Below are 25,881 nucleotides of genomic sequence, written 5' to 3'. Positions count from 1 at the left end.
TGATCGCGATTTGTCAAAGCTAAGCTTCGTTAATTTTAATTTAAATATCTTGCATCAGGAAAGTGAAAAACTATATCCAGCCTCCTTAATCCTTACTTTTCTTCTTTTCTGTTTTCTCGACGAATGTATCATGTCTGCCGTGATAAACCATGGTTGCCGCTAATAAAGCTGTTTTCATCCACCAGTTGAAAAAAAGAAAGGGTTAACACAGGCCGGGTCTGGGTGTGTTGATTTGTGTGAGGAGCACTAACTCGTGATACGGTACGGTCATCACTGAGAAAAAAAATTACTCGAGACCACGCTCATAACCAAAATGGTTGACTCAGACTAGTGCGCCGTACGACACTATACCACGTGGCAGGCACTTGACTCTCGTGGACAAATAAATAAATAAATCAGATTTTGCCATAATGTGGCTACACGCATTGTGAAAGCCACACAACCAGGTGGTGTGCGCACTCTGACTGCGTTGCATCATGGTTGTAAAACTAAAAGTGAGTCATTTGCATTCTGTCGCGGTCGAGTGAACACTTTAGTGACAGCGAGATAGCGTGAATATACATGGAAAGTGAAGGGTTCACTGTCTAACGCCGTTTCTTCGAAAGTTCAAGAGTGTTGACAGACCGGCACGACTTCCATTGTTCTTAGAAGGCAACCGACGTGATTCAGAAAGAATCGAAACTGCAGTCTTGCCTAAACAAGCGACTTTGGACAATCGAGCTCGCGATTATTTATAAGTCTAGTACGATTTCCTTCTTCAACAATAGAGTGGCAAAGTATGACGTCACGTTGTCATGACCGCATTTTTTTCAGTTCTAAACAAACTGTTCTATCCAATATGGCGGACGCAAGCGTCATGTGAAGCTCCGTTTTACAGACTTTGAACTCCTTGTTTGACGCTCGTGGTACATTCAAGTTATGCTGGAAGTAGAAGGATAAGGCCATAATATCTTGCAGAATCTAAAATATTGGAGAATTAGGCGAAATGGTTCAGTGTTTCGCACCCGAATGTAATCACCAGTCTGAGAGTCATTGCTGTCGCTTCTTTGCATTCCCGAGCAAAGAAAAGAAAAAATCTGAGTATGATCGGTGGAGAAGATTATTAAGGTTTGTATTTTAACTTACATATATACTGTAAAACCAGAATATCGCAGCTAAACTAAAGTATTGTGGCTTTCGGACTAATAAACATGGTACTTGTTGGATTGACGCTTGTTTCGATTTACTTCTAACAAAATCCAACTCTGATCTAAATACATTCCACATCTCTATATGTTTCAACAGGAGAGAAGATCGAGAACCAAGCAAACACAGCCGTGTTTGCAGCTGCCATTTCAGAAATGGCGAGAAGGTATTTGGGCCAGAGATTTTTAAGCACAACGAAGGAAAACTTTTCCCTTCTAGCAGTAAACCGCCACCAAAGAAGAAGAAGAAATTGGAAAAAAGTACAGATGGCAAGGAATTAGTCGACATCGAAAAAATGAGAGAAGCCTTGCAGAGCAACGAAAGTGAAGATCAAGAACGGGACGTACTCAACGATTTAACTGCTTCGGAGATAATCCTTGAAGCAGAAGTAAAGCAGCTGAGAAATGACCTTCAACAACATGAAGAGAAGTCATAATATTTTAGAGAAAAATACTCAGTGTCTACGTTAAGTGACGATGTAATACGCATGGAAACCGGTCTTCCAACTAAGCAAGTATTTGATGTAGTTGTACTTTATACTTTAAGATTCAAAGACTCAATAATATATTTTCATGGCTGGAAGGTGGAATCAATAAGTTTTGAAGACCAGATATTCATAACTTTAATGAAGATTAGACAGAATTACACGAACCTTCATATAGCTCAGTTATTTTCATGCAGTGAAACTACTATATCTAATATTGTCATTACATTTATTCATCTCTTGCATGAGATTTTGTTCACTTTTTTGATGTCAACAGTACCTTCTAGGGAGAAAAATAAGACTTGTTTGCCGTCATCATTTACACAGTTCAGTTCTTGTAAGATCATAATAGATTGCACAGACATTGAAGTTGCAACCCCTGGCCTAATGAGTCATCAAAGTGCAACTTATTCTTCATACAGAGGTATGAATTCATTTAAAGTACTCGTTGGTGTGGCACCTAATGGGGTCATAACATATGTTTCTAACCTTTACCCTGGATCAACTTCAGATAAGGCTATAGTGGAAATGTCTGGTTTTTTGAAACACCTTTATCCAGGAGATCTTGTTCTTGCTGACAAGGGCTTTCTAATCCAAGATATAGTTCCGAGGGGTGTGTCTGTAAATATTCCCCCATTCTTAAACAATGGTAAATTTACTGAAAATGAAATAAAAGTAACTAAGTCGATTGCCAAATGCAGAATCCATGTAGAGAGGGCTAACGCCAGGTTAAAGGATTTTAAGATTTTAAGTTTTATTCCCTCTTACCTAAGATGCTATTCTGAAAAAATTTTTCAGCTTTGTGCTGCTCTTGTTAATTTGCAGTTTCCGTTAATCAAGGAAGGTTGTACAAATGTATTTTTTGAGTAGAAAATTCTCAAGAGAGGCTCAAGTCATGTTTTCGATGACTACAAAGATTCAATAGTTACAGTAATAAAAAGTCAATAAGTTATGGCAATTTCTTCAATTCTTTTTTTTTCTACTTTTTGCTCTTTACTTAGGGTGTGATTCTTACTTAAATAGGCATGAAAGCATCACTCTAGTTTCTGTCTCTATTTTGGAAAAGTAGTCTACCAACAATTGAGATAGATGGATAGATATAGGTTATTCCTCATAACTTTAACAACTATGATATTCTATGATTATTTTCCTAGTTCATATAATCCTAACTGTACAAGGGAAGAAGAGAATCATTAACAGTTAGTAATTTTCAATCTTTTCAATTGTTCTACAGAGTTGAACAGTAACATTATTTTTTAATTTCTCATTTCCACATAAGGTAGAATAAATATAAAGATTACAAGTGTATATGTCTCCTCTTATGTATTCACACTTATAATAATTCCCCCTCAATCATTTTAGGGTAGTAATGATGGAAATAAAAGTTTCTTAGAATATCAAGATTAGGTTTCCATTCCTCATCTCTATGAATGACCAAAGTTACGTGGCCCTTGACAGTCCACACAACAAAATAACAATACATTCTGTTTGTGAGATGGAGCTGTCCTTGAATTTGATGCCAATACCCAGACTTGTGATCCCTCTTAAGCTCAATTTTGTCCTTTCGCTTCTCCAAATAGAATGATTCTGATTCTATAACTTCCTCTATGGTTGAATTCCTAAACGTATATGGGCATTTTACTTCCAAAATACCTTTTTGATCAACTAGACCATCAGGTGTGGCACCAAGAATACCTGACTCTTCAAACCAAATTCCTGTTGGTTCAACTTTTAAACAATGTGACATCTCAAATGCATTCACAGCTTCCTTTTCATTGTTGACTCCCCATGTGATGGCTTTGACTCCAGATAAATCATACTCGCCCATGAGTCTTTTCAAGAGTGATTGTGAAACTCTCTTGGCTGCTAAGACAGGACCAAAATTACTAGCTGTGAGTCTTCCCTTTCTAAGCATTGACCATGCTGGATTCTCTCTTTGACCCACTGTGAGTTTTGCTATTTCTTGTATAGTACTACTTTGGATTTTGCATTTTTCCTTAAAAAAAGAGAGCTGATCTTCCTTTCCATGGGCTTGAAGGAAGCCATCAGAATAAATTATTTCTTCGATTGTAAGCATTGGTAACGTCACCGGTTCAGGTTCAGGGCTCAGAATCCACCATAGTCCTGTGAACTTTCCATATTCACATAACGATCGGTAAATTGATGAACGATCTGCTTGCGTAGGTTCTCTCGATAGAGCACAGTACTGTTTCGGAGGAGGAAACATCTCAGTGACGTCCCGAACTGCAGGGCAAGTTGGCTTTTTTGGCTTGTTCCATCGACATTCGATGTCCGTACGACTAACATGATGTATGGCGTAAATGAACACAGCTGCGGCATGACTGCACTTGAAAGCGCCCCTAGGACATTCACACTCTGTCGACTTGATATTCAAGTTACTATCTACGTATATCTAAAGTAGAAGAAGAAAAATTTTTATTCTTTTAGTGATTTTATTGGTTGTAAATAGCTCTCAGGCGTTCTCAGCGCTCCAATCGAACAGCCATCGAACGGATCCTATTTTAGAGGCGCTAAGAGCTATACTTTATGAAGTCACTATTATATACATCGGAGCCTATAATTTAGATATTAAAGCTATTGAGTAGCTTTTATAATTGATCTAATGATTCCCAACCGATTCACAAAATATAAACATAAACATACAAGAGAGCTTACGTACCGTAACCTCGTAGACTTTTGATCTCATACTAGCGTGAACTTTGCCTCTAAGAATGCCTTGATTATACATAAAACATTCTATATGATCAGATTTGACGTGGTTCTCCCCTTTTGCGATAGATTTCTTTTCATCTTCGAAGTAAGATAGCAAAGAAGAGATTGAAAATAAGGCCATGATTAATATGGCGCCATACACGAGACCTCAGGGTTTGTTTAGAACTGAGAAAAATGCTGTCATGGAAACGTGACGTCATGGCTTTGCTACTCTATTGCTGTAGTCCTCTTTGCGCTTTGCTTTGTACAATGACCGATACTCAAGAAAGAGTCGTGAGAGACGAAATTGCACCTGGTCAGATATTTGGCTTCTTAGGGAGAAAACTGAACAACTTTATTGCGAGTGAATGGTTTATTTACGCGCCTTGGGTTGTTGTGGTCGCTGTATTGTTTTATCATCATCATACCATCAAGTCCCTGGAAGCCCGCTTTGAAAACCTCGATGATCATCTTACAATCAAGTCCCTAGAGGCCCGCTTTGAAAACCTCGATGATCATCATACAATCAAGTCCCTAGAGGCCCGCTTTAAAAACCTCGATGATCATCATACCATCAAGTCCCTAGAAGCCCGCTTTGAAAACCTCGATGATCATCATACCATCAAGTCCCTAGAAGCCCGCTTTGAAAACCTCGATGATCATCATACAATCAAGTCCCTAGAGGCCCGCTTTAAAAACCTCGATGATCATCATACCATCAAGTCCCTAGAAGCCCGCTTTGAAAACCTCGAAGCTAAATTCGGTATGCCTCATAGGACGCCAGGTAGGTAATATGAAGTTAAAAGTTTGTGTGTCGCGCGTTCCATCAACCAAGTAGATTGCAAGAAGTATCAAAATGGAGTTTAGTTTGAAAGAAGACGTCAAATTTGTGGTGGACGTAGTTATAGGTGGCTCTACATTTTAACAGATAAATGCAATTTCATTTTATAAAATATAATTCCATTCGATTTGAAGCGAAAACATGTTCGGGTATTCTTTTGGGGGACTCCTTATTCAGAAAAGCGAACAGTTCTCCGAGAATGAAGTTGGAGGAAAAGTGTGATTTGCTTTGCGTGACCCCAGCAAAAAATAAAGAAGATCTCACTACATTAAAAAAACAAATGGCCTATGCTAGCCCATGCAAAAATCTCCAAGAATTTTAAACCACAAACGGAAGAGCCAAAAATCTGCGAACCTTTTTTAAATCTCACCGTCACAAATACAATAAAACACCATTATGCAAATCATTGATTAGATTTGAATTGCCGTATTGTGCAGCAGATGTTTAGTGAACGGGTACCCGAATCGAGCCTTTCGCTTTGCCTTTGCCTTTTTTCTTCCGAAATTACCAACTTTCAATAGCAGTTTATGTTCGCCTCTTGTATCAGATGAATAAAGGCTGATAGTTTCGAAAGAAACTGTTTGGGGCTGCGTCGGTGGGAGTAACGAAATAATTTGGATATATCAACAAAGTTGAAATGGTAAATTGGCCACCGTAATGATTACAAAAGCTGACGTTTCGAGCGTTAGCCCTTCGTCGGAGCGAGTAGGATTTGTAATCATTACGGTGGCCAATTTACCATTTCAACTCTCTTGTATCAGAGATGGGTAAAGACTGCACAGCCGCCCTAAGCTAACGTCTCGAGGAAATGCGAAGGATTATTTCGTGAAAGCGTCACGCGTTGTGTGACGCGGTGCTAAGCTATGCGGTAACCGTTGATAATTTGAATGCGTTATACGGAATAGTATGGGGAACAAAATATGGTCCATTTAATACACTAAATATTCCGAAATATGAACATTTTACACGTTAGATTAATGAAACTTACCCATTCCTGTTACATTCGCTAAGCTTACGCAATGGTCGGGCGCATACGCATTGACGAGACTAACCACATGTTCGGGATCTAAAGTTTATTTTCCTTGATCTGAGATAACTCATCCTTGGAGACCCAGTGGCCGTAAGTCGATTTCAAGTTAGGGCGGAAGAGCCCCTGGGGACATTGTCTTAAACAGCTGCTGTCGCTCTGGCATCTGATTGGTGCCAGAAAATCTTTGTGCTTTTCTGCCCAATCAGAGTGAAGTGTGCTTTAGAGTCCTTTCGTGTGTTTTAACGTGGCCTTATACATGAAGCTCAGGTGCTCGCCATGTTTGTTTGGGACGTGCGACGGAGCTTTGCTTGAGGTGAAAAGTTTCAGTCTCAGCAAAAAATGCAAGAGAAATCGATCAGATTGTCCGCAAAATTCTTACCGGAAATTATACTGAATACTTTCGCAGGTATCGCAAGAAAACGTGTTTAAAAGTTTGCGAGGTTCGTATAAAATATAATGGTTGCAGGCGTTAATATGTCGCTTTAAACGTTCGACGAGATGTAAATTTAAATCTTTCTAGATTTTATGTATAATTTGCTGTGACTGAAACTTTGCCAATTCCGTGAAGTTATTTCGTCGCACGGCCGCGCTTATGCTTAAATACTTTTTGGGAGTATTCTTCCCTTTATTCACCCCCCTCGTCTTTTTCATTCACTGATCTGTTGATATTTTACGGGCTTCATCAAATAAGCTTTCAAAGCTTATCTATCAGTGGTCTATAGTTTTTTAACATCTTGATTAGGGCAGAAACACGGATTGTGTATTTGTAGAGTGCGTGACATGTTTTGTCGAGTTCATGAACCCAAAAGGGTGTCGGGTAAAAGAGAGAAAACGCATGTGCTCGAAGTTTTGGGAATAAATATAACCTTGTGTTTCATTATCTGGTTGATTTGAGTGTGTAACATTGGCGACCCTGCCAGGACTGGACCGAAGAGGCTTATCATCGACGAAGAACTGCCTTGGGTTGTGAAGGACAAAGTAATTGGCACGCTTGATTGATTCGTCGAGCGCGAGTTGGTTGTGGTCGATTGCTGTCGACGGCGGACTGATCTTGACGTAAAGTGTCGCATTTCTTTTGTGAACGGCTGATTGCACTATTGGTGAGTACGAAAGATTATTTCTTGGAAGTATGATGGACACCGAGAGTCTGCAGATCGAAATTCAGGCCGCGTTGTGTTCCTTGAGCGAGGAAAGGCTTAAAGAAGTTTGTAGTGGGCTGAACATTACTGTACCGCCTGAGAGCAAGGGAAGGTTGGTTTTTATCCGAGCTCTAAATAAATACCTCGAAACGGAAGAATTAGATAATGAGAAGCTCAAAGTGTTGTCGTCATCTCTAAGTATGCAGGGAAAATTTGTACCGGAACAGAAAACGGAACCGCCGAAAGCTTCTGAAAATAGTAAGGCGACCGTCAAAATAGAGCAAAATCCCGCGGTGTCAATTTCAAAATTCAAACGCGACTTCAAGATTTCGGGCCAGATTGGCGACGCGTCGCAGAAGGATCGTTTGAGTTTTTCCTCGCTAGTACATCAAATTGAGAATGGGTTAAAGAACGACTATACAGAGGATGAAATCAAAGAGGCTGTGATAAAAGCGATAAATCCGGCGTTAAGCCTAAGAAGTTATTTGGAGGGTAAGGTAGATTTAACACTGGCCAAATTGAGGAGAATTATGCGTTCTCATTATCAGGAGAGAACAGCAACCGAACTATATCATCAGTTGAGCTCAACTGTCCAACAGCCAAAGGAAAAACCTCAAGAATTCTTGATCCGCCTTCTCGATTTGAAACAGAAGATCTTGTTTGCATCTCAAGAAACTGACTCGGACCTGAAATATGATCCTACCTTAGTACATGGCATGTTTGTCCATAGTTTTTCCCTTGGCCTGCAAAATGAGAATATCAAGATCGAAATGAAGCCCTACTTGGAAAAGAAATTTATAAGCGATGAAGAACTATTCGAGAAATTAAATGTGTGTTTCCGTGACGAACTGGAGCGATCACAGAAATTCGGTTCACAGCTAACCCCCAAGGTAAATACTGTTCAAAAGGGAGGGGACAAGCAGGAGACAAAGAATAATGGGGTGGAGGAAGGTCTCATGAAAGAACTAAGGGAGCTCAAGGCAGAGGTGGCCGCAGTCAAAGAGAGAGTTCGGGCCCCACTCCGGGTTCAAACCCCCCTCACACAACAGCCTATGAGACAACCCCCACTGTGTAGGACCTGCCAACAAAGTGGGAATGGATGGCCGTGCAACCACTGCTTCAGGTGTGGGGCGAGTGGCCATTATGTACGCGAGTGTAATGCCCAATTCAGCCGACGCTCTCCAGCAGAATTCCAGGGAAACGGCCAGAGGTCACGTCCATGGGACAGGGTGTGACCAGGCAAGAAAACCAGTCCCGTTACGTGCAGTGTGCAAAACAAAGCACAGACCATGTACCACTTAACCGCGGCGGAGCCTGTAAGACCAATAGATATTATTCAAAAGAATGTCAAGTAAAATACAGAGCTGTGCATAAACCAGTTTGCATGGCTATACAAGAACTTGAGAAACAGAAAGCAGCCGGAGATGATGGCCATGATTTGAACACGACGTTTCCCTGCCACCTGACGCCAAGGCAGCAGCTCGGACTGACAAAAATCGTGGGACGGAGGTGCGTGGTAAAATGCCTAATGCAAGGAAAGGAAGTGGAGGCATTATGGGATACAGGTTCCCAGGTTTGTGTTGTGTCAAGGAAGTGGCAACAAACTCACTTACCGCTGGAGGTGTTAAGAAATGTTGAAGAGTTGTTGGGAGCAGGAGAAGAGCTGAATTTGGAAGCGATGAATGGGACAAACATTCCATTTGACGGTTGGATTGAGATCGGGTTTAAGTTGGCTGGGGACGATACAACTGCTCATGAGCTGACAGTTCCAGTACTGGTGGGACAAAAGGAACAAGAGTACCCAATCATTGGCTTCAATGTTATAGAAGAAATCCTCGCTCAATATGGTGGAAACCACCAAGCGGCAAGTAACATCATTCAGCAGTCATTCCCTTCAATTCATCATACTCGCATAGGTACCCTGATCAATTTGATCCAGTCAAGAACACAGGATACCGGTACTGCAGCTGTTAAAGTCGGAAAGAGAGATGTTATGCTGCCAAAAGGAGAGGCAACGACAGTTAAGTGTCAAACTCACCTCGGACCAGTTCCAGAGGGGATGCCAGTAATATTTGAGCCCAAGGAAGACAGCGAGCTCCCAGACGGACTGGAATTGGGCGAGGAACTTACTAAAATAACCCCGGGAACCTCTAGTCACGTGGCCGTCGTGGTCCAAAACAATACAGACAGAAACATCTTGTTAAAGCGCAGAACAGAATTGGGCCCCAGCCCCTACCACCCTCAAGGGAATGGGCAAGTGGAGAGGATGAACCGCACGCTATTGTCTATGCTGCGAACACTCCCAGATTTGAAGAAACGAAAGTGGGATGAATCACTCAACAAGATGATCCACGCGTACAATTGCACGAAGCATGAGGCGACAGGATACGCTCCGTATTACTTGTTGTTTGGAAGAACACCCCGCCTGCCCATCGACCTGATTTTCAATTTGAATCAAGAGAGTGCAGAGGGAGATTATAACACTTACGTCCAAAACTGGCAGCATGATATGAAGGAGGCATACCGGATAGCTCAACAGAATGCAAAGAAGACTGCCGAGCGCGGCAAGCAATATTACAACAAGAGAGTCTCAGGTGGCGTTCTTCAGCCAGGCGATCGGGTGCTAGTTAAAAATTTAACAGAGCGCGGTGGCCCCGGAAAATTACGATCCCATTGGGAGTGCGCTATCCACGTTGTGGTTAAACGAATGGGGGCTCAAAGCCCAGTCTACAAAGTGAAGCCCGAGAGTGGAGGTGGCCGCGCAAGAGTACTTCACCGGAATTTACTACTGCCTTGTGACGCTTTGGAAGCAGATGCCCCAAATCTGGGATTTGGTACACGACCCCCAAAATCAGCAGTAGAGAAACGACTTTTGTCTGTTTCGGGAAATGACCTACAGAATTCGGGGAAAGATGATGATGATTTCGGTAGTGTGGACCTTGTAGAGGAAATACCTACTGAAGTAAGAACTTCAAACTCAGTGTCTCCAGGACGCGATTTGCCTTCAGAGTCAATTGAGGATTCTGCGACTACTGAGGGCACCAATGGGCCATCCAGCGAAATACAACTTGCAAATGAAGGAAGTGCTGACAATGACGGATCAGAGGGAGAGGATATTGCTGAGCAGGACATGTGGACTCGGCCGCAGCGCCAAAGGAGACCGCCGCAGATCTTAACTTACAACTCCCTGGGAAATCCACAGTACCAGTCGGCTGAGCCAGGATTCAGCAGTTCACGCGTTAACGCCATTCAAGCTCCAGCTATCACAGCTATTCATCCGGGAACACCCCTGTATTTCTGGGTGTGGCCATGCTGTTTCCAACCTGTCTACTACTCGAGGGCTTGAGAGGAGCCTCTTATAAGACTCAAACATTAAAAAAAAAAAAAAAAAAAAAAAAAAAAAAAGAAAATCAAAAGCACGCAAGGTGCTGAAGGAGACAATGTCAAACAATAGCTACAGTAGCTGCAGAGAACCCTGATAAATAGTTTTGTAATATTTAGAAGAACACTTTCATTTTCGGCGGGGGAGTGTGTAGAGTGCGTGACATGTTTTGTCGAGTTCATGAACCCAAAAGGGTGTCGGGTAAAAGAGAGAAAACGCATGTGCTCGAAGTTTTGGGAATAAATATAACCTTGTGTTTCATTATCTGGTTGATTTGAGTGTGTAACATATTCGCTTCAAAAGCCGCAGCCGTTAATGCCCTCCGCTGATCTAAATGTTCTGTAAGGATTGCGTGACAGGCGGCAAGGGCACGCATCTTTACCATAGACAACTTAAATTATACTTGAGTGCTTGTGGGGTATTTTATTTCGCTGAATTTACCCTCTCCTCTTTTTCATTCACCAATCTGATGACATTGTTTTTCAAGCTTCATCATATAAGCTTTCAAAGCTTATCTAATCAGTGGGAACTTTTTACATCTTGATTGGTGTAGGAACACATTATATACTTGTCGTGTCATTGTGTTTTTACTTGTAACGTTGTTCTACTTTTAAGGCTGCAAGCCTCCCACATTATTAGATGGGAGAAGATTTTCGCAGATAGGTATTGTCCTGTGTACAAGTGTCTGAATCGTGACCAAACATCAAGCGCTTAGCACGCAATAACTGATACGATCACTTTCGATATACATAAATAAGATGAACGTTTTCACGTGACACACAGTCAGAGTACTTCTGCGTCGATAATCTGTACCACGGTGCGCTTTTGCAAAGTTGTGTATATGTAATGACAATCTGTGGCTACTCTGAACTTGTTGGAGGGCCTTGTGGATGCGTGGTTCTAACCTGACAAATGTTTTATGTGAGGCGATAGAAACATGCAGAAGAAGCATTAAGAGTCACCTGAAGTTTCATGACTGCTTTGATTCATTTTTGAAAACGGAGGGAGATCTTCTTCTCGCCAGGGCAGGCAACATCTCAATATTTCTCACGATTTCGTATTGACTCTGTGACGTTATGTAGTGTATAAACAATAAGATAACTCGAGAAGGTACCTAACGATGGTTAATGAAGGCCTTGTACATGTTGTTTTGCTTCACTTCTTTTTTTTTCTCGCGTTATATTTCCCGCATTAATTAATAAAAGTATGAGAAAATTAGTGTTGACCGTGGTGACGAAAATTAGTGTTGACGTGGTGGGAAGAAATCTTTTTCTGGTTTTGACAAAGTCCAAAAAAATATGTGTAATGTAAGGCCCAATCTTGGAAGACCAACCACTTCTGGTCCGTGATAATTCCTACATGAGAAGTGAAAGCCATCATTTGACTTTCAAAATCGGTAATGGAATTTTTGGGCGACGGATTTCATTACCCTTGTTCACATAAAATAACATTAACCGCTTTTTGGTTTGTACCATCAAAATGTCGTGAGCCAAATTTTTGTTTATTTGCCCTAAAATTACTTGAAATCTACAGCAAATTTCAGAGAGAACATCATGAAAGACTAAAATGGGAAAGAATATTTGAAAAGTGGAAATCTCTCCATTTCCAGGGACTTTCTCCATGGCTATATTTGTTCTCATCTTAAGTAAGCGAAGTGGAAGGAGAACTTCCAATGTTCACGTACAAATAGTCCAAAGCTTCGACGAAGAAGGATCTAAGACGTAAATGCAAGCTAACTACACGTCACTAGGGTGGCTTGTTGATTGATACCTCGGGCCTGGTTGCATTCAATTCAGTCCTTAATCTGGTCTGAGATCTGTTACGTTCGATCGTTGAATTACTCAGGGACAGGACTTAAAAAGACCTATTTTCCTTTTCCTTTACTGAAAAAATAAATATTGCTGATTTCCAAACACATACAATGTTGGAAGGTTGCTTTAAAGGATCATGGGGTACCATCATCAACCCTTCGCCATATTTTATCAAGCCAACGATATTATTCAGCGGTCGAGCGTGTTTGTTATATAACAGGTTACAATGTGGCTAAGGCAAAGAGGCTGCCATAATATATTGTGCAATCTGAGGCACAAGGATGCATCAATGTCAAAGTTATCCAATTTAACGAAGGGTTATGAGATCAGTTTGAACGAAGACAAGTATCAGATTTGAATGCTACTATGCTAGTCTCGTTACCGCCGACTTTCCGTGCTCAAATACATATCACATCCAAGACTGTTTTTTCGTCTCTTTTCAAGCGAAATGCTAAGTGGTTTTCCTGTAGACCATAATAATCAAGTGCATGGTTACTAGAATCCTGTAGTCCTTTAAAACAACATAGGTTATTCTCAGACGGCTATTTTTTTGAGTACTTTCATCTCAAATTGAAATAGTACGCGGAAGGTCTTCGAACTGGTTCCATCATTCGAAAACCAATAATTAATCTATGTTACATTCTAAACTTTGTAGACTAGCTCTAGCTAGAAACACAAAGCAAGTTTTGACATACCCAATGAATGTCAAAGTTAACCACAGAACAAAATCACAGGCTTGATGTGATCAAAGATGGCTGATTATCCTTTTGACTTGCATCAGTTTTCAGGGCTTCAAATAATCTTTTTGCCAACAACACATGTAAGTCCATAAGTATTACGCAGTACAAGATCAATAATTTTGATCGATCTTTCCAAGGCTCTCACTGCGTTTAATATTTCAACAAGGCAACGAAACAAATCGAATCTAGTATATTTTTGGACATAATGGCTACTTCCCTGACAAATGATGTCAGGCCAATAGTTGCAACTGAGGTATCACAGAGACATGAATGTATTATCAAGTTTCTTCCTTGCTTTCTTTCGTCAAAAAGTTCATCATCGATTGTTGCGTTTGCTAAAATTTTAACCCAGATATGGCTGCAAAACATTTCTCAATAAGGGCTCAACTTGCGCTATTCAAAGATATTCCCTCCTCGTTCAGGTGTAAGTGATACTCTCTCGGAAATTTCTTGTAAATTCAAGTTATTTTAAGTTATTAGAACAAAGATGGGGTTTACGGTATTTTGGTGAAACAGACCAAAAGCGGTTAGTCAGCACGTGTAATGAAATCCGTTTCCCAAAAATTATATTTGTCGATTTTAGAAGGCAAATAATGCTTTTCACTGCTCATGTAGGATTTTGATCAGAAGTGGTTGGTCATCAGGGATTGGACTTTGCCAAACCCAGGAAACGTCTACTTAAGGGAGAGGTAAGGGAAAAAAAACGATGGAAAAGTTGAAAAAGTTCTTTGTTCCTGAAGATTGATAGATATAAAACACAACTCAGTTGATTGAATTTGCAGACGGCTTTTCGATTTGTCACAGCAGCAATTAAAAGTTAGCTTATTAATTATGCAAAGCATGTAATAGGGGTTTTCCCAGGGAATTAAATGTTTTAAACTATTATTTTCACACATTCGTTAACTCATGATACGTAGCATTTGTACCAAGTGTGAGCTAAATCGGTGATTTGTGCATTATCGCCTGGTTCTGTACGGTTTTCTCGCGGACACGCGCTTAACGACCTCTATTAAGTTCACGATGAACAAGTAAAATTTCCAGAGACCCTTGAAGAGATACATTCATCAGTTGTAATGTTTGCTGACCTTAGCAATCTGCTGAACGTTGCTCAACCTATCGACGGCTCATACGTCGGAATAAAAACACCTAACGACAGTGCACCGGGTAATATCAGTCAATACCATAAAAAGCTTCTTGCTACCAAAAAGCTCATAAAAAGCTTTTTGGTAGCTAGCAAAAAGCTTTTTATGAGCTTTGCACGTGATGGAGAAATCAATATTTCAATTAGAGTTTCATGGTGCTTCAGAATAGTTGCTGGCCATAACCGTGCTAGGTAACCACTCGAGAATCCAAGTTCTGCATCAGTAGCTTGGGATGTATTCAGAGATGGGATGATAAACTTATCAAGGAATTCAAACAAAAACTTGATTTCAACTTAATTCATAGGACTTGAGAAAATGAGAAAATGTCTCCACAACGGAATACCACTTTTTGGTGATTTAATTGTTCCCCTGCAATTTCTGTTTCAGTTTTGAGGAAGCAGATCTTGTCCCCCTTTACTTGTTTTTGACTTGTTTTTCCTCTTTTTCAGTAGACATCAGATTTTTTTTACACCTTTTAAGTTGAGTTTGAAGCCTGAACTCGTCCTTTCTCAATTGGATGTACCGTCCTTTTTACAAATATTGAAATTATGAAAAGGTGACACAATTGAAGTTTGTTAAATGTAACTGATTTCACGTGATAGAGTTTGGAAACAAAGAAAACAAAGTAAAATTTTCCTACTAGAAATCTTATCAATGAGTTATATTTAGAATGTGGAATTTCAATTTGGCAAAAAAATGTTATCACAATTGCAAGGGATTTGTAAGGTTGAATAACTGAAACTATTGCGTTTCCACAGCGGTCCGTGCGCAGATAAATTTGTTCATGTTTACTAAAACCTCCCCTAACACAAGCCTTAAAACTTCACTTGTTAAACTCTCGATACTGTATAATACGTAAAGATATGCGTTCTTATGATCTGCTGACCGGAAAAAATTAACTTGCCTTTACATTTATTTGCTTGGGCACGAAACTTGTGAGGATTTGGGCCGCTGTTTAGTTTTTTCATTTTTGAGTGCGCGTACTGCCTCCCTTGCGTTTATTGCCGCCACAAAGAGCTGAATAAAGAAAAGCCTGCAAAACCTGGCTATGTGGCCATATCGACTACTCTGTCTTGAAATTCAAGGTTATTTTTTGGCTTCTGTTCGGTGGGAGTATTGTTGGGTTATGATTAAAACCATTTTAAAGTGATGCGAACAACGATCGCGCAAGTTACAATCGCGGAAAATTCAGAATGGGAATGAAAATCATTCTCCGTAATTGGTAGCTCAGGTAATCAGTTGTAGTATTCTTAAACATTTGCAAGTATTTGCATTTCCATTCCTTCCTGAAGTAACACTTAACTAGACTGCGTCGTAGAGTTTTGACAGTTCTTAACAGATTTTTGGACCTGAAACTCTTACACTCTCGAGTTTCTTCCCTTAAAAAGTCGCGCACTTGAACTGCAACGCTGCATTTTTCTATTTTTTCAGAATAGTCCACATGTTTTCTCTGCTTCTTTTTGGCTCATGGCTGATTTTTACCAGAAAACTGGCTGCCGTAAGATCTTTTGCGTGCCATCAACATCAATGTAAACAACTCGCGGGATGAACCCGCGTTCCTTTTCTCACGCAGTGTTACAAAGTAATGTTATCTGCGCATGTCTGAGATTTTCATGGGGTAACGGTTTCCATGGGTGGGATATCTTTCTGTGAGGCTTCAAATTCAAGCGTAAGGTGTTACTACACTAAGCATCACAGTTCACATCACAGTGAACTAATTTAATTTGAAGGCACAGAAGGTACACAAAAATGCCCGTGCCGACCAGTGGCTTCCATTGTCAAACCAAAACATCGATGGGCCGATTAAAGAAAATGCGAAAAAAACAAAGAAAGAACCTTGAAAGCAAGGCACACCTGCACGCTCATTATAGTCAAATTGCATTTACCTATGGTGAAATGAAAAAGGAACGGTTTAACTCATAAGTCACTGTTTGCCGATTTCTGCCGCTTTCACCGCCATATTGAAAATAAATAACACATTGCAAGCACCTGCTTTCCTTCTTTAGTTCACCTTCAACTGCATATGACTCCAAATTTTGGTGAAACTACATCGCCTTAACTTGCCAGATAACTATACCCCACCAAAAATGCAGAAATGAATTGTTGAAAGGAAGAACAGGAAGGGGTACTTGGCAGGCAAAATGAAGCAGCACACCGTGACATGTTTCAACCCGTGTTATATGAGAGATGTTCGTCACGCAACGACTTTCCATGATGGCATTTGAAAACCGTGGTGGTCTTTTATATGTTCCGCTGACGGTAAAAAAATTCTAACAATCTGACGGTAAAAAAAATTCTAACAATCAGGCAGCGTCAGTGACATAATTTGAGAATGTCAGAGTACGTGCTGCTCTTTTCTGCAATTTTTGCAGCTTGTCTTGTAATCAAAGTGAGGTTGTATTCAAGCTTAGTACTTTTAAGTCAAGTATTTTTAAAAGATGTAGGGTCGTTTGAGAAACCAGGCGCCTAACACGTTTCATAGCCCCGATTCCAGAAGTAATCTTTTCAGTAGGTTTTTTTTTTTTACAGTTTTAGCGAACAATTTTCCGAGAATGATGCTCGAGGAAAACTTTGATGTGCTTTGCGTGACGCTACTTACGCACCACGGTACTCACTATGCTTATGTTCCTCGAAGCTCCAGGGTCGGGTTGTTCAAATCTGGGTTGAGACAACCCAGGGTGGATGTGAAATTTGATTTCGGATCTGAAAGCTTGAAATTAAAACAGTATAATTCTTTTGGTCTTAAGTATGATGACTGAATGCTCTAAAAGAAAAGGGAAAATAATCCTAGAAAGGCTGTTGAGTAGAGAAATAAAGAAACCTGGATTTCAATTTAATCCTGGGTTAGCGCTAAGCGGCCATCGAACAACTGAACCCAGGTCTTCATCTCGTTACTTCTATTTTTAGTCGTCGATACGCGGAGCGTGGAACGACCATTCTAAGGGGTCAAAATCTGCAAATTTGTTTTTCACTTAGATACGAACAAGTCGATTTGTCAACCGCAGACCAATTGATATTGACTTTCAGAAATAATACCGGCACGCCTCTTGGACCTCTATTGCCTTTCCAAAGTAATGCCACGACGTTGAAATATTTGTCTTTTCTTCGAGGGAGTTCCGATTAAAACTCGTCGCGGTCAGCACATGTGTAACTGACAAAAGCTCTTTGAAAGAAAAAAGGTGTGACTATGGGTGTAGACGCTAAATGTGAAGGGATTTGACTCCTCGAGAGGTTTTCTTGTCGATCCTCCAAGCTCACAAAGGGTTCATAGATGGTGAGCCTTTTACGAGTCAATCCTACGAGAGGAACTTTGAGCGAAACTTTGATCAAACTTAGTGAGAGAACCTATTAGCACTCATATCAGCAAAACTATAAATCAAACGTAAGCTTAAACAAACTTAACGGGGAAACGGGTCAGGAATATTCCACATTATTGTTCATTACTAAATTTTCTCCGATTCGTATTGGTTTAAATTGATCACGTGACGCGATAGTGTTTATCCGTGGAGAGAAACTATCAGCCCTTATAGTTCACCACTAAATGTTCTCCGATTCGTATTGGTTTAAATTGATCACGTGACGCGATAATGGAGAGCGGAGAGACGCTATCAGCCCACAGTGCCCGTTCGCGGAAAATACACGGATGGATAGTACTCATTCGGGAAAAATTTTGAATGGTCTGACGGCCGCGAAGTTAGGCAGATCGGAAAAATAGTGACTTTTCAATTCAGACAAGTATGACGTGTTATTTAGCCAATGTACGGTTGCGAATTATTGACATTTGTGTAAGGCTGTACCCATGAATAAATATTTGATTGATCTACGATTAATGGGTTTTGACTGTCTTTCAACTGGCGCGCGGAAGAAAATTTAGTGGTAAACAATAAAGACAAAAGAGTGTTTATGTCTCGTAATTATCGGTCTGATAGTTGCCCCTTGGAAGTTTCATGTTCTTAAAACTAGCTGTGAAATGTTCAGCAGGCAACCGAGGACGATACTCCTACTCTTGTACGTTGGATCAGCGATGATCTGATCGGCCCAAAATAACGAATATGAAATATAGATATAGAGGCAAGACTATGGTGCAGTGGGAATTCCCACTGCACCTGAAGAAGGCTGGTTTGGCCAGCCGAAATATAGTGCTCCGTCTTAAAATTTACTTATCTACGTTGTATCAGTCTTGCCTCTATATTTAAAACTAGCATATTTGCCCTCGAAGCTTCGCTTCTCGAGAAAATATTTGTTTTAAGAACATCAAATTTCCGCAGGGCAACTATCAGCTGATAGTTCAATCAATCAGTCAATCAATTAAGCTTATTGTCTTTACGTGGGGTATGGTTACCCAGATTGCCCGAGCCAGAGGTTCATGTATGAAACGCAAGACAGCAACCCACTCACCCCACCCCAGGGGAGGACATCCATCGCACAGTAATCTTGTGCGTGGGAAATTAACATCTCCTACCCCTAACCCTGCAGGAGACGGGACCTCCATTTATTCGTCCCTATCCGAGAAGACTAGAACATCTAACCATTTCTTGATGTTATAGAAAGGCAGCATATTCTTCTCAATTTAAAACCTTAAGTGTTGGTCCGGCCGGGGCAGAAACACTCTATTGTTTAAATAGTGCAAACGATAACGAAAGATGATCGCGTAGAAGCGATCATTGAGTTACACTCGGACGAAAAAACAACTCTCCGTCTGCATTTGTATCCAGTCTGCAGTCTGCATTTTGCACCTAGTCTTCATTTTGTACCTAGTCTTCATTTTGTACCTAGTCTTCATTTTGTACCTAGTCTTCATTTTGTAACTAGTCTTCATTTTGTACCTAGTCTTCATTTTGTACCTAGTCTTCATTTTGTACCTAGTCTTCATTTTGTACCTAGTCTTCATTTTGTACCTAGTCTTCATTTTGTAACTAGTCTTCATTTTGTACCTAGTCTTCATTTTGTACCTAGTCTTCATTTTGTACCTAGTCTTCATTTTGTACCTAGTCTTCATTTTGTACCCGGCGGTGTGCGGTTTGCAGTCTGCAGTTTTGTACTGAGCGATAGCAAAAATGTAACGTCTGCCAATTCGACCAATATCACCCTAGCAGTTCAAGTGATTCCGGCTCTATCCGAGAGTTACCCATTGGCTGCCTATGTTTTCATGTAAAAGTGTCTGTTTTCGCAAAAAGGAATTTAATTATCTTGAAAACCCATTCAAACGTGATATATCCGCGACTCATTATACTTATTTTCCCCTTGGCTAATGAAACCATATCCAGAGGGCACACAAAATCCAAAGGAAATGTTGCAATGAGAAACTTTTCTCTGGAAGAATTAAGGTTGAATGTGCTTTTGACATTGTACTTTTTTGACATCTCGCTACCACTGTTTTATTATTATTATTATTATTATTATTATTATTAGATGAAATAAACAACTTTTAATATAAGAGAAAAATCGAGTTTCCAGATGGGATTTGAACCCACGACCCTCCGTGATCTAGTCGGATGCTCTAACCACTGAGCTACAGGAGACTCTTTGGTGAGCAAGGGTCAATTAGTGGGTATTGACTGGAACCGCATCACGCGGCTACACAGCCAAACAACAGCTAGCGCATAGAAGCTCACTAACAGCATCACGCTGTCACATCAAAGCATCACATGCATTAAAGCATCACATGCAGCCAACCAGCCCCCAAAGTGAGCATGTAAAGATGAAATAAACAACTTTTAATATAAGAGAAAAATCGAGTTTCCAGATGGGATTATTATTATTATCAGTTTTATTATTATTATTAATAGAAAAAAATCCGAGCCCCAGATGGGACTTGAACCCACGACCCTCCGTGATCTAGTCGGATGCTCTAACCACTGAGCTACTGGAGACTATGGTGAGCAAGGGTCAATTTGTGGGCCTCGACTGGAACCAAGGGTCGTGGGTTCAAGTCCCATCTGGGGCTCGGATTTTTTTCTATTAAAAATTGTTTCATCTTTACATGATTATTATTATTATCAGTTTTATTATTATTATTGTTATTGCCATTATTATTATTTTTATTATTATTTTTATATTATTTTTTGTCAGTGCATAAGAACTGTGCCGAGGTGTACAAATCTGGTAAAATAACTAGCGGTGTTCATGTAATCAACCCGGATGATGCTGGACCTGACTTAAGAGTGTTTTGTGACCAAAAAACTGCCGGAGGGGGATGGACGGTGGTCCAAAAGAGACTTAATGGCTCTGTTGATTTTTACCGCGGCTGGTCTCTCTACAAGAAAGGCTTTGGTAACCTTAATGGCGAGTTTTGGCTCGGATTGGACAAAATACACCGACTGACAAAATCTCCGAGCAAGCTTCGAGTCGACCTAGAAGATTTTAAAGGCAATACTGCTTACGCTGAGTATGACGTGTTTGCAGTGGAGGACGAAAGCAAAAAATACAAGTTGAGAATAAAGACATACTCTGGTAAACCGTTATCCCCTACCTCCCCTACTAGATTAGGTTTTGTCCTCAAATCCTTTATATTGCCTTCTGTACATATACCTGGTAAAGTAATACGATATTTTCGTTCTTTTGAAGGTTAATGCACTTTTTCTTCATAAACCTGAATTCATCAGCTACCTCGACCCACCCGCCAAAAAGTGTTAACTTGTCATGCTTGCTTGGCATACTCATGTTTATATCTGTAGTGCCAAATTACACGCAGTATGGCGCTCTACATGGAAATTGTCTATGACAGCTTGGAATAAGCATTTAGATTCCAAAACTGTAACTCAGTTTTCTCGACAGTGGATATCGGGTATTTGTGTCTTTACTTCTGAGGTAAGGTTAGATTGCATGACTGCATGACTCGCAAGAGCTAATTTCAAATTTAACTTTACTTTAGGAACAGCTGGCGACTCCCTTTCAATACATCATGGCTATCCCTTTTCAACCAAGGACAGCTCCGACAATAACTGTGCTGTGACACGTAAAGGAGCCTGGTGGTACTCAGCCTGTCATAGCTCAAACCTCAACGGCTTCTATCATCATGGGAAGCACACATCGTTTGCTGATGGAGTCAACTGGTATCACTGGAAAGGATACTACTACTCTGTGAAGAGGGCTGAGATGAAAATCAGACCAGCGGAGTTTCAGTAGAGCTTGTAGGCTACCTTACTAAGACAAATAGGAATTCTCATTAGTTATCTGATGTTTCTCCTCTCCCATCCCCCATCCCCTACCCCCTTACCCATGTAATGCAACTGACATAATTTTCAATGACCAATGAACGATCAAAAGCCTCTGCAACTTTCAGTAAGTACATCAGATTAGTTTGAAATTTTTATTGAATCAGAATCCGCCTGCGGGGTTTTATAAACCATTCAAAACAGTGGTATTACTTGGAGTCCGATCCGTATCAGTCATATACAGATTTAGCTAAGCCTAAAAGCGAGCTTGCATTTTTTTTCTCGCACGTCTCAAAGGCACAACGCCTTGCCCCGGGCAGGACTAAAACCAGGGTCGTCCGACTCGGAGCCCAGTGCACTGACCACTGGACTACCGTGGCGTTGGCGTGCCCGCGGTGCAGTTGACCGCGCATGCTAAAAGTAGCACCCAACGGACGCCCGCACGGTCGTAAGTCCAAATTTTTTCGGCTTGATGGGTTACTACTACTATTTTGTATAATCATGGGCTACGCTCCGCTATTAAACACTATTGATCAGTGTAGGCTCATGCATCATTTTCAGCATTCCCCATTCTTTGAACATAAATCCTTGGCTAACAGATTAAGTTCTTAGAATTTCGCTCGAATTTCCAAAAAGCGTAAAGAGCCGCCGCGGTCCTATTCTGACATTTATATTTAGTGCTTTTTCTAATTTGCATAATCCATAATCGGCCCGTGGGCATTACCGCCGCAAAATGGCCTGCTCTGAGGCCACTCTTAACCAGTCAGAGCGCGCGTTATATCGGCCACGAGCCAAAGCCATATAATTATTATTAATAGAAAGAGTGGTGAGAAACCAAATTACTTATGGTCAATGATTTTTTACCGCTCGATAAAAGCTTATCCTTTTAGAAAGCAGCCAGTTCCACAGCCCCGGCTGACCTAGCAAGCATAGTTATAGGTAATAGTTGAGGATTCTTGTTGTGAAAGCATTTTTTGCAGTTATATGTTGGGAAATCTTAATATCAATTAATGGCAACTGGAAAATGTAACTTTCAATGATGTTTGAATGACTTACAGTCACGCACTACTCCCTTTTTCTTAGGAATATTTGCTTCTTTTGATCGCAGCTATCAACTAGTGGGGATTACCCTTTGCAAACGGCTGTAAAAAAATTGAATAGTTTTATGCTTAAAACTAAGTGTTCTTGTATCCCTGGTACATAATTTTGACGCAGAACTAATTAATAAAAGAAACCTAAAAGAAAATCAAAGTTTGTGTGAGCCGCTGCACTCGGGTAATGATTAATGAAAGTCTGGGAATGGACTTTTTGTACCTATTCATAGCACAGGGGTGTCACTTACAAGAAAATAAATTTTCATGGATTAAAATGTTTGCGAACCTTACTAATCTACCTCAACATGTTGGTCCTATCGACGGCTCACAACTCATAATAAAAGGACCTAAGGACAGTGCACTGGATTATTTCAGTCGGTCTCAACAAAAGACTTTATAATCCAAGCTAATTATAAGGTTGATGGCAGTAAGATGGTTGTAGACTTTGCACGTGGACTTGCTGGAAGTATGCACGACGCTTGCGTCTTGGGGTGCAGTATCATCCCTCAAAGAGTTGGAGAGGGGGACAACCTAAACCAGCCGACCTGTGGTGTGAAATAGGTCCCTATATTTAAGGTGATAATGCCTATTCCTGAAACCAAATCCAGAAGGCAAGTAAGACCCAAGGGAAGCAGCTGAAAGAGTAAGGTCGAATTTGCTTTTGGCATTCTAAAAAATAGACGTAGTATACTCTCCTGGTCGTCATCTGGTTACTACTGTGTCATTATCATTATCATTATTATCATTATCATTATCATTATCATTATCATTATCACTATCATGATCATTATCATTATCATTATTATTATTATTATTATTATTATTATTATTATTCTAAGAGGATCCAGAACAATTAGAATTATTCTAAGAGGATCCAGAACAATTAGAAGGCCCAAATTGGATTTTACTAATGTAGACCTAGATATTCAAACGTGGAAAAGTACTCCCAAAAATGAATCCTTCCATAACACCTCCACAAGCTTGTATGTATATATTTTCGGTCTGTGAAAACCTAAGTTTTGGAAGGTGAACGCGTGTAGCATATAAACACATCGCTCCCATGGAAATCAAGAGTCTGCACATTTAATTTGTTTTACTTGATCGCTCCTATATTCAATACGTGTCTGATTTTCAGATACAACATTTACAAGTGTAATGCACTCACCATTCGTCGCTTTCTTGATTGAGGCGGCCGCGGCGTACGGGCTCTTGATCCTCTACGGACTCTCGCGCTCTACTTTCATTTCTACCGGGGGGATTCAAATCGCCAGGGCCTGATTTCGCCAACAGGCTCAAAAACCATTTCATTATTTTCGCCTTCCATCGAAGGCTCAAAATCCGAATACTCGGACCCCGAGTTCGAACTGCTTTTACTAGAACTACTAGCGACTAAATACAGGAATGGCTCCGACCTGTAATTGGATGATAAAAATGGTAAAAGTTTGCAAAAGTTAATAAGTTACATCTTAACTCCTTGCACGTGAGTATTGTTTAACCGTGTGTCTCCATGCGTAACAGGGAAATATCAATGCGACTGAAAACTCCGATGTGTCAAACAAGAGATGGTTAGTTACATAACGAAGGGGAGACCTTTCTAGTTCAGCGATATTCCGGAGAGGACTAAGTCGTCTGCTGACTCGTTCCGCTGACTAGACTCATTTACTCAGTGCAGACTCAGTTCAGGTGGACGACTAGAGACTGGAGCCATTCCTGTATTTCACCGCTGGCAGGAATGGCTCCGACTCATGCGTTTATTAATTTTATTTTTTTTGTCTTTTTGGCGAAATAAATTTTAAACTGAAATAAAATCGAAAGAGCTTTTTATTAAGTTCTTCTTAAGTTGAACATTACAATGCTTGTGAATGGAGCCCTCATAAATTAATACAGGGCCATGTGATGTCTAAAGTTTTAACGCAGCAACTGCATGTCACGTTACGAAAATCACGCAATGTTACGTGACGCTCCGACCGATATTTTTAATTTACAGTATGCTCTGCTGGAGAAATGTGGCTTGGCCGCAATCGAGGGAGTTTTCTTCGTGGAACATTGACTGGCAAGAGTACCATATCACCCCATATATTAATTATGCATTCAGACTAGTAGACTTTGTTTTTAAAGTTTTGTCGTGAAAGACAAAGAAGTGGAATACATAATTAATGTATGGGGTTTTATGGTATTCTTTCCACATTGACTTTCTGGGAAAATTGTTCACATCGGGCTCCTCGTCTATTTTTGCACAACACCGAAAGAAAGAAAGTCGTTGATTACTTTAATTTCGCTTGGCAATTTTTAACAACTCTACTATACCTGAAAAAAGGAAATACTCACGTGCAAGGAGTTAAGATATAACTTAATAACTTTTACTATTTTTATCATCCAATTACAGGTCGGAGCCATTCCTGTATTTAGTCGCTAGTCTAAAACTACTCTCCGCCATGTTTACTTTGCTGAGTGTACACACGTGTGACGTATCAGGTCACCTGATCAAATTCGAAGCGTTTACATCGGATGACCTACGAAACGGCATTTAGGACAGTGTTTCGAGCGAAAAAAGGTACAAAGAAGCATCCGAAGTACCCTCTGTCTGTTTCAATGTTACCTGAGGTATTTATACGGTATTCCAAAAAGTGACATTTTAGCCGCCAGTTACCCTTTCATTGCCAATGATGAGGAACATAAGGATATTACAAAAGAGGGATCGGGTACATTTTGTAGTGAAGCAAACAGTGACGTAAACAAAATCCTTTGCTTCCCCCCCCCCCCCCCCCCTTTCAAGCCTCTAGGCGCTGAATAACAGCCAGTCCCTAAATGACTTAAGCCAAGTTGTCACTGAGATGCAGCTGGTGTTCTTCACTTTTCTCTGCCATCGGAGAGACTCGGAGAGACTGAGAGAAAAATTTGCCTTGCACAACAATAGGCCTTGTGGGTCATTTAGCGGCCACAACTGATCTCAAACACTATCGCTAATAAATGCATAAAACACGACTCATGACCTTTGGAGAACGTTGGGTGAGGGACGTTGAAGAAGGATGGGAGCGACCATCCAAATCTGTACAAGGCTTCAAACTAAGAGGTATATTAAAATTTGACATCCTCGAATTACATACTGAACAACAGTGATTACGTTTATCCTTGAAACCAACTGATACATACAAAAAATACTT

General features: G+C 40.5%; 3 protein-coding genes across 3 annotated transcripts; 2 read left to right on the top strand and 1 right to left on the bottom strand.

The window, feature by feature from the left end:
* Nucleotides 1-492: 492 nt before the first annotated feature.
* On the top strand, nucleotides 493-22,874 carry LOC111338566 (microfibril-associated glycoprotein 4). The gene is made up of 4 exons (XM_088762650.1): nucleotides 493-765; nucleotides 4,619-5,165; nucleotides 20,539-20,919; nucleotides 21,341-22,874. Exons 2-4 carry the CDS (start codon nucleotides 4,652-4,654, stop codon nucleotides 21,592-21,594), a joined length of 1,149 nt encoding a protein of 382 aa, XP_088618776.1. The 5' UTR covers nucleotides 493-765; nucleotides 4,619-4,651; the 3' UTR covers nucleotides 21,595-22,874.
* LOC148728809 (uncharacterized) lies at nucleotides 772-3,070 on the top strand. Its single transcript, XM_088762651.1, has 2 exons — nucleotides 772-1,107; nucleotides 1,285-3,070. Exons 1-2 carry the CDS (start codon nucleotides 986-988, stop codon nucleotides 1,619-1,621), a joined length of 459 nt encoding a protein of 152 aa, XP_088618777.1. The 5' UTR covers nucleotides 772-985; the 3' UTR covers nucleotides 1,622-3,070.
* Nucleotides 1,792-4,541, bottom strand: LOC148728808 (uncharacterized). Its single transcript, XM_088762649.1, has 2 exons — nucleotides 4,350-4,541; nucleotides 1,792-4,082 (listed from the first exon to the last, which is right to left on the bottom strand). The coding sequence occupies exons 1-2, from the start codon at nucleotides 4,521-4,523 to the stop codon at nucleotides 3,003-3,005; spliced, it is 1,254 nt and encodes a 417-aa protein (XP_088618775.1). The 5' UTR covers nucleotides 4,524-4,541; the 3' UTR covers nucleotides 1,792-3,002.
* Nucleotides 22,875-25,881: the final 3,007 nt, after the last annotated feature.

This window comes from Stylophora pistillata, chromosome 6 (genome assembly GCF_964205215.1).
Source record: "Stylophora pistillata chromosome 6, jaStyPist1.2, whole genome shotgun sequence".
NCBI classification, from domain to species: domain Eukaryota; kingdom Metazoa; phylum Cnidaria; class Anthozoa; order Scleractinia; family Pocilloporidae; genus Stylophora; species Stylophora pistillata.
Note: the sequence above shows the minus strand (reverse complement) of the source record. Positions and strands in the feature narration are given on the sequence as shown.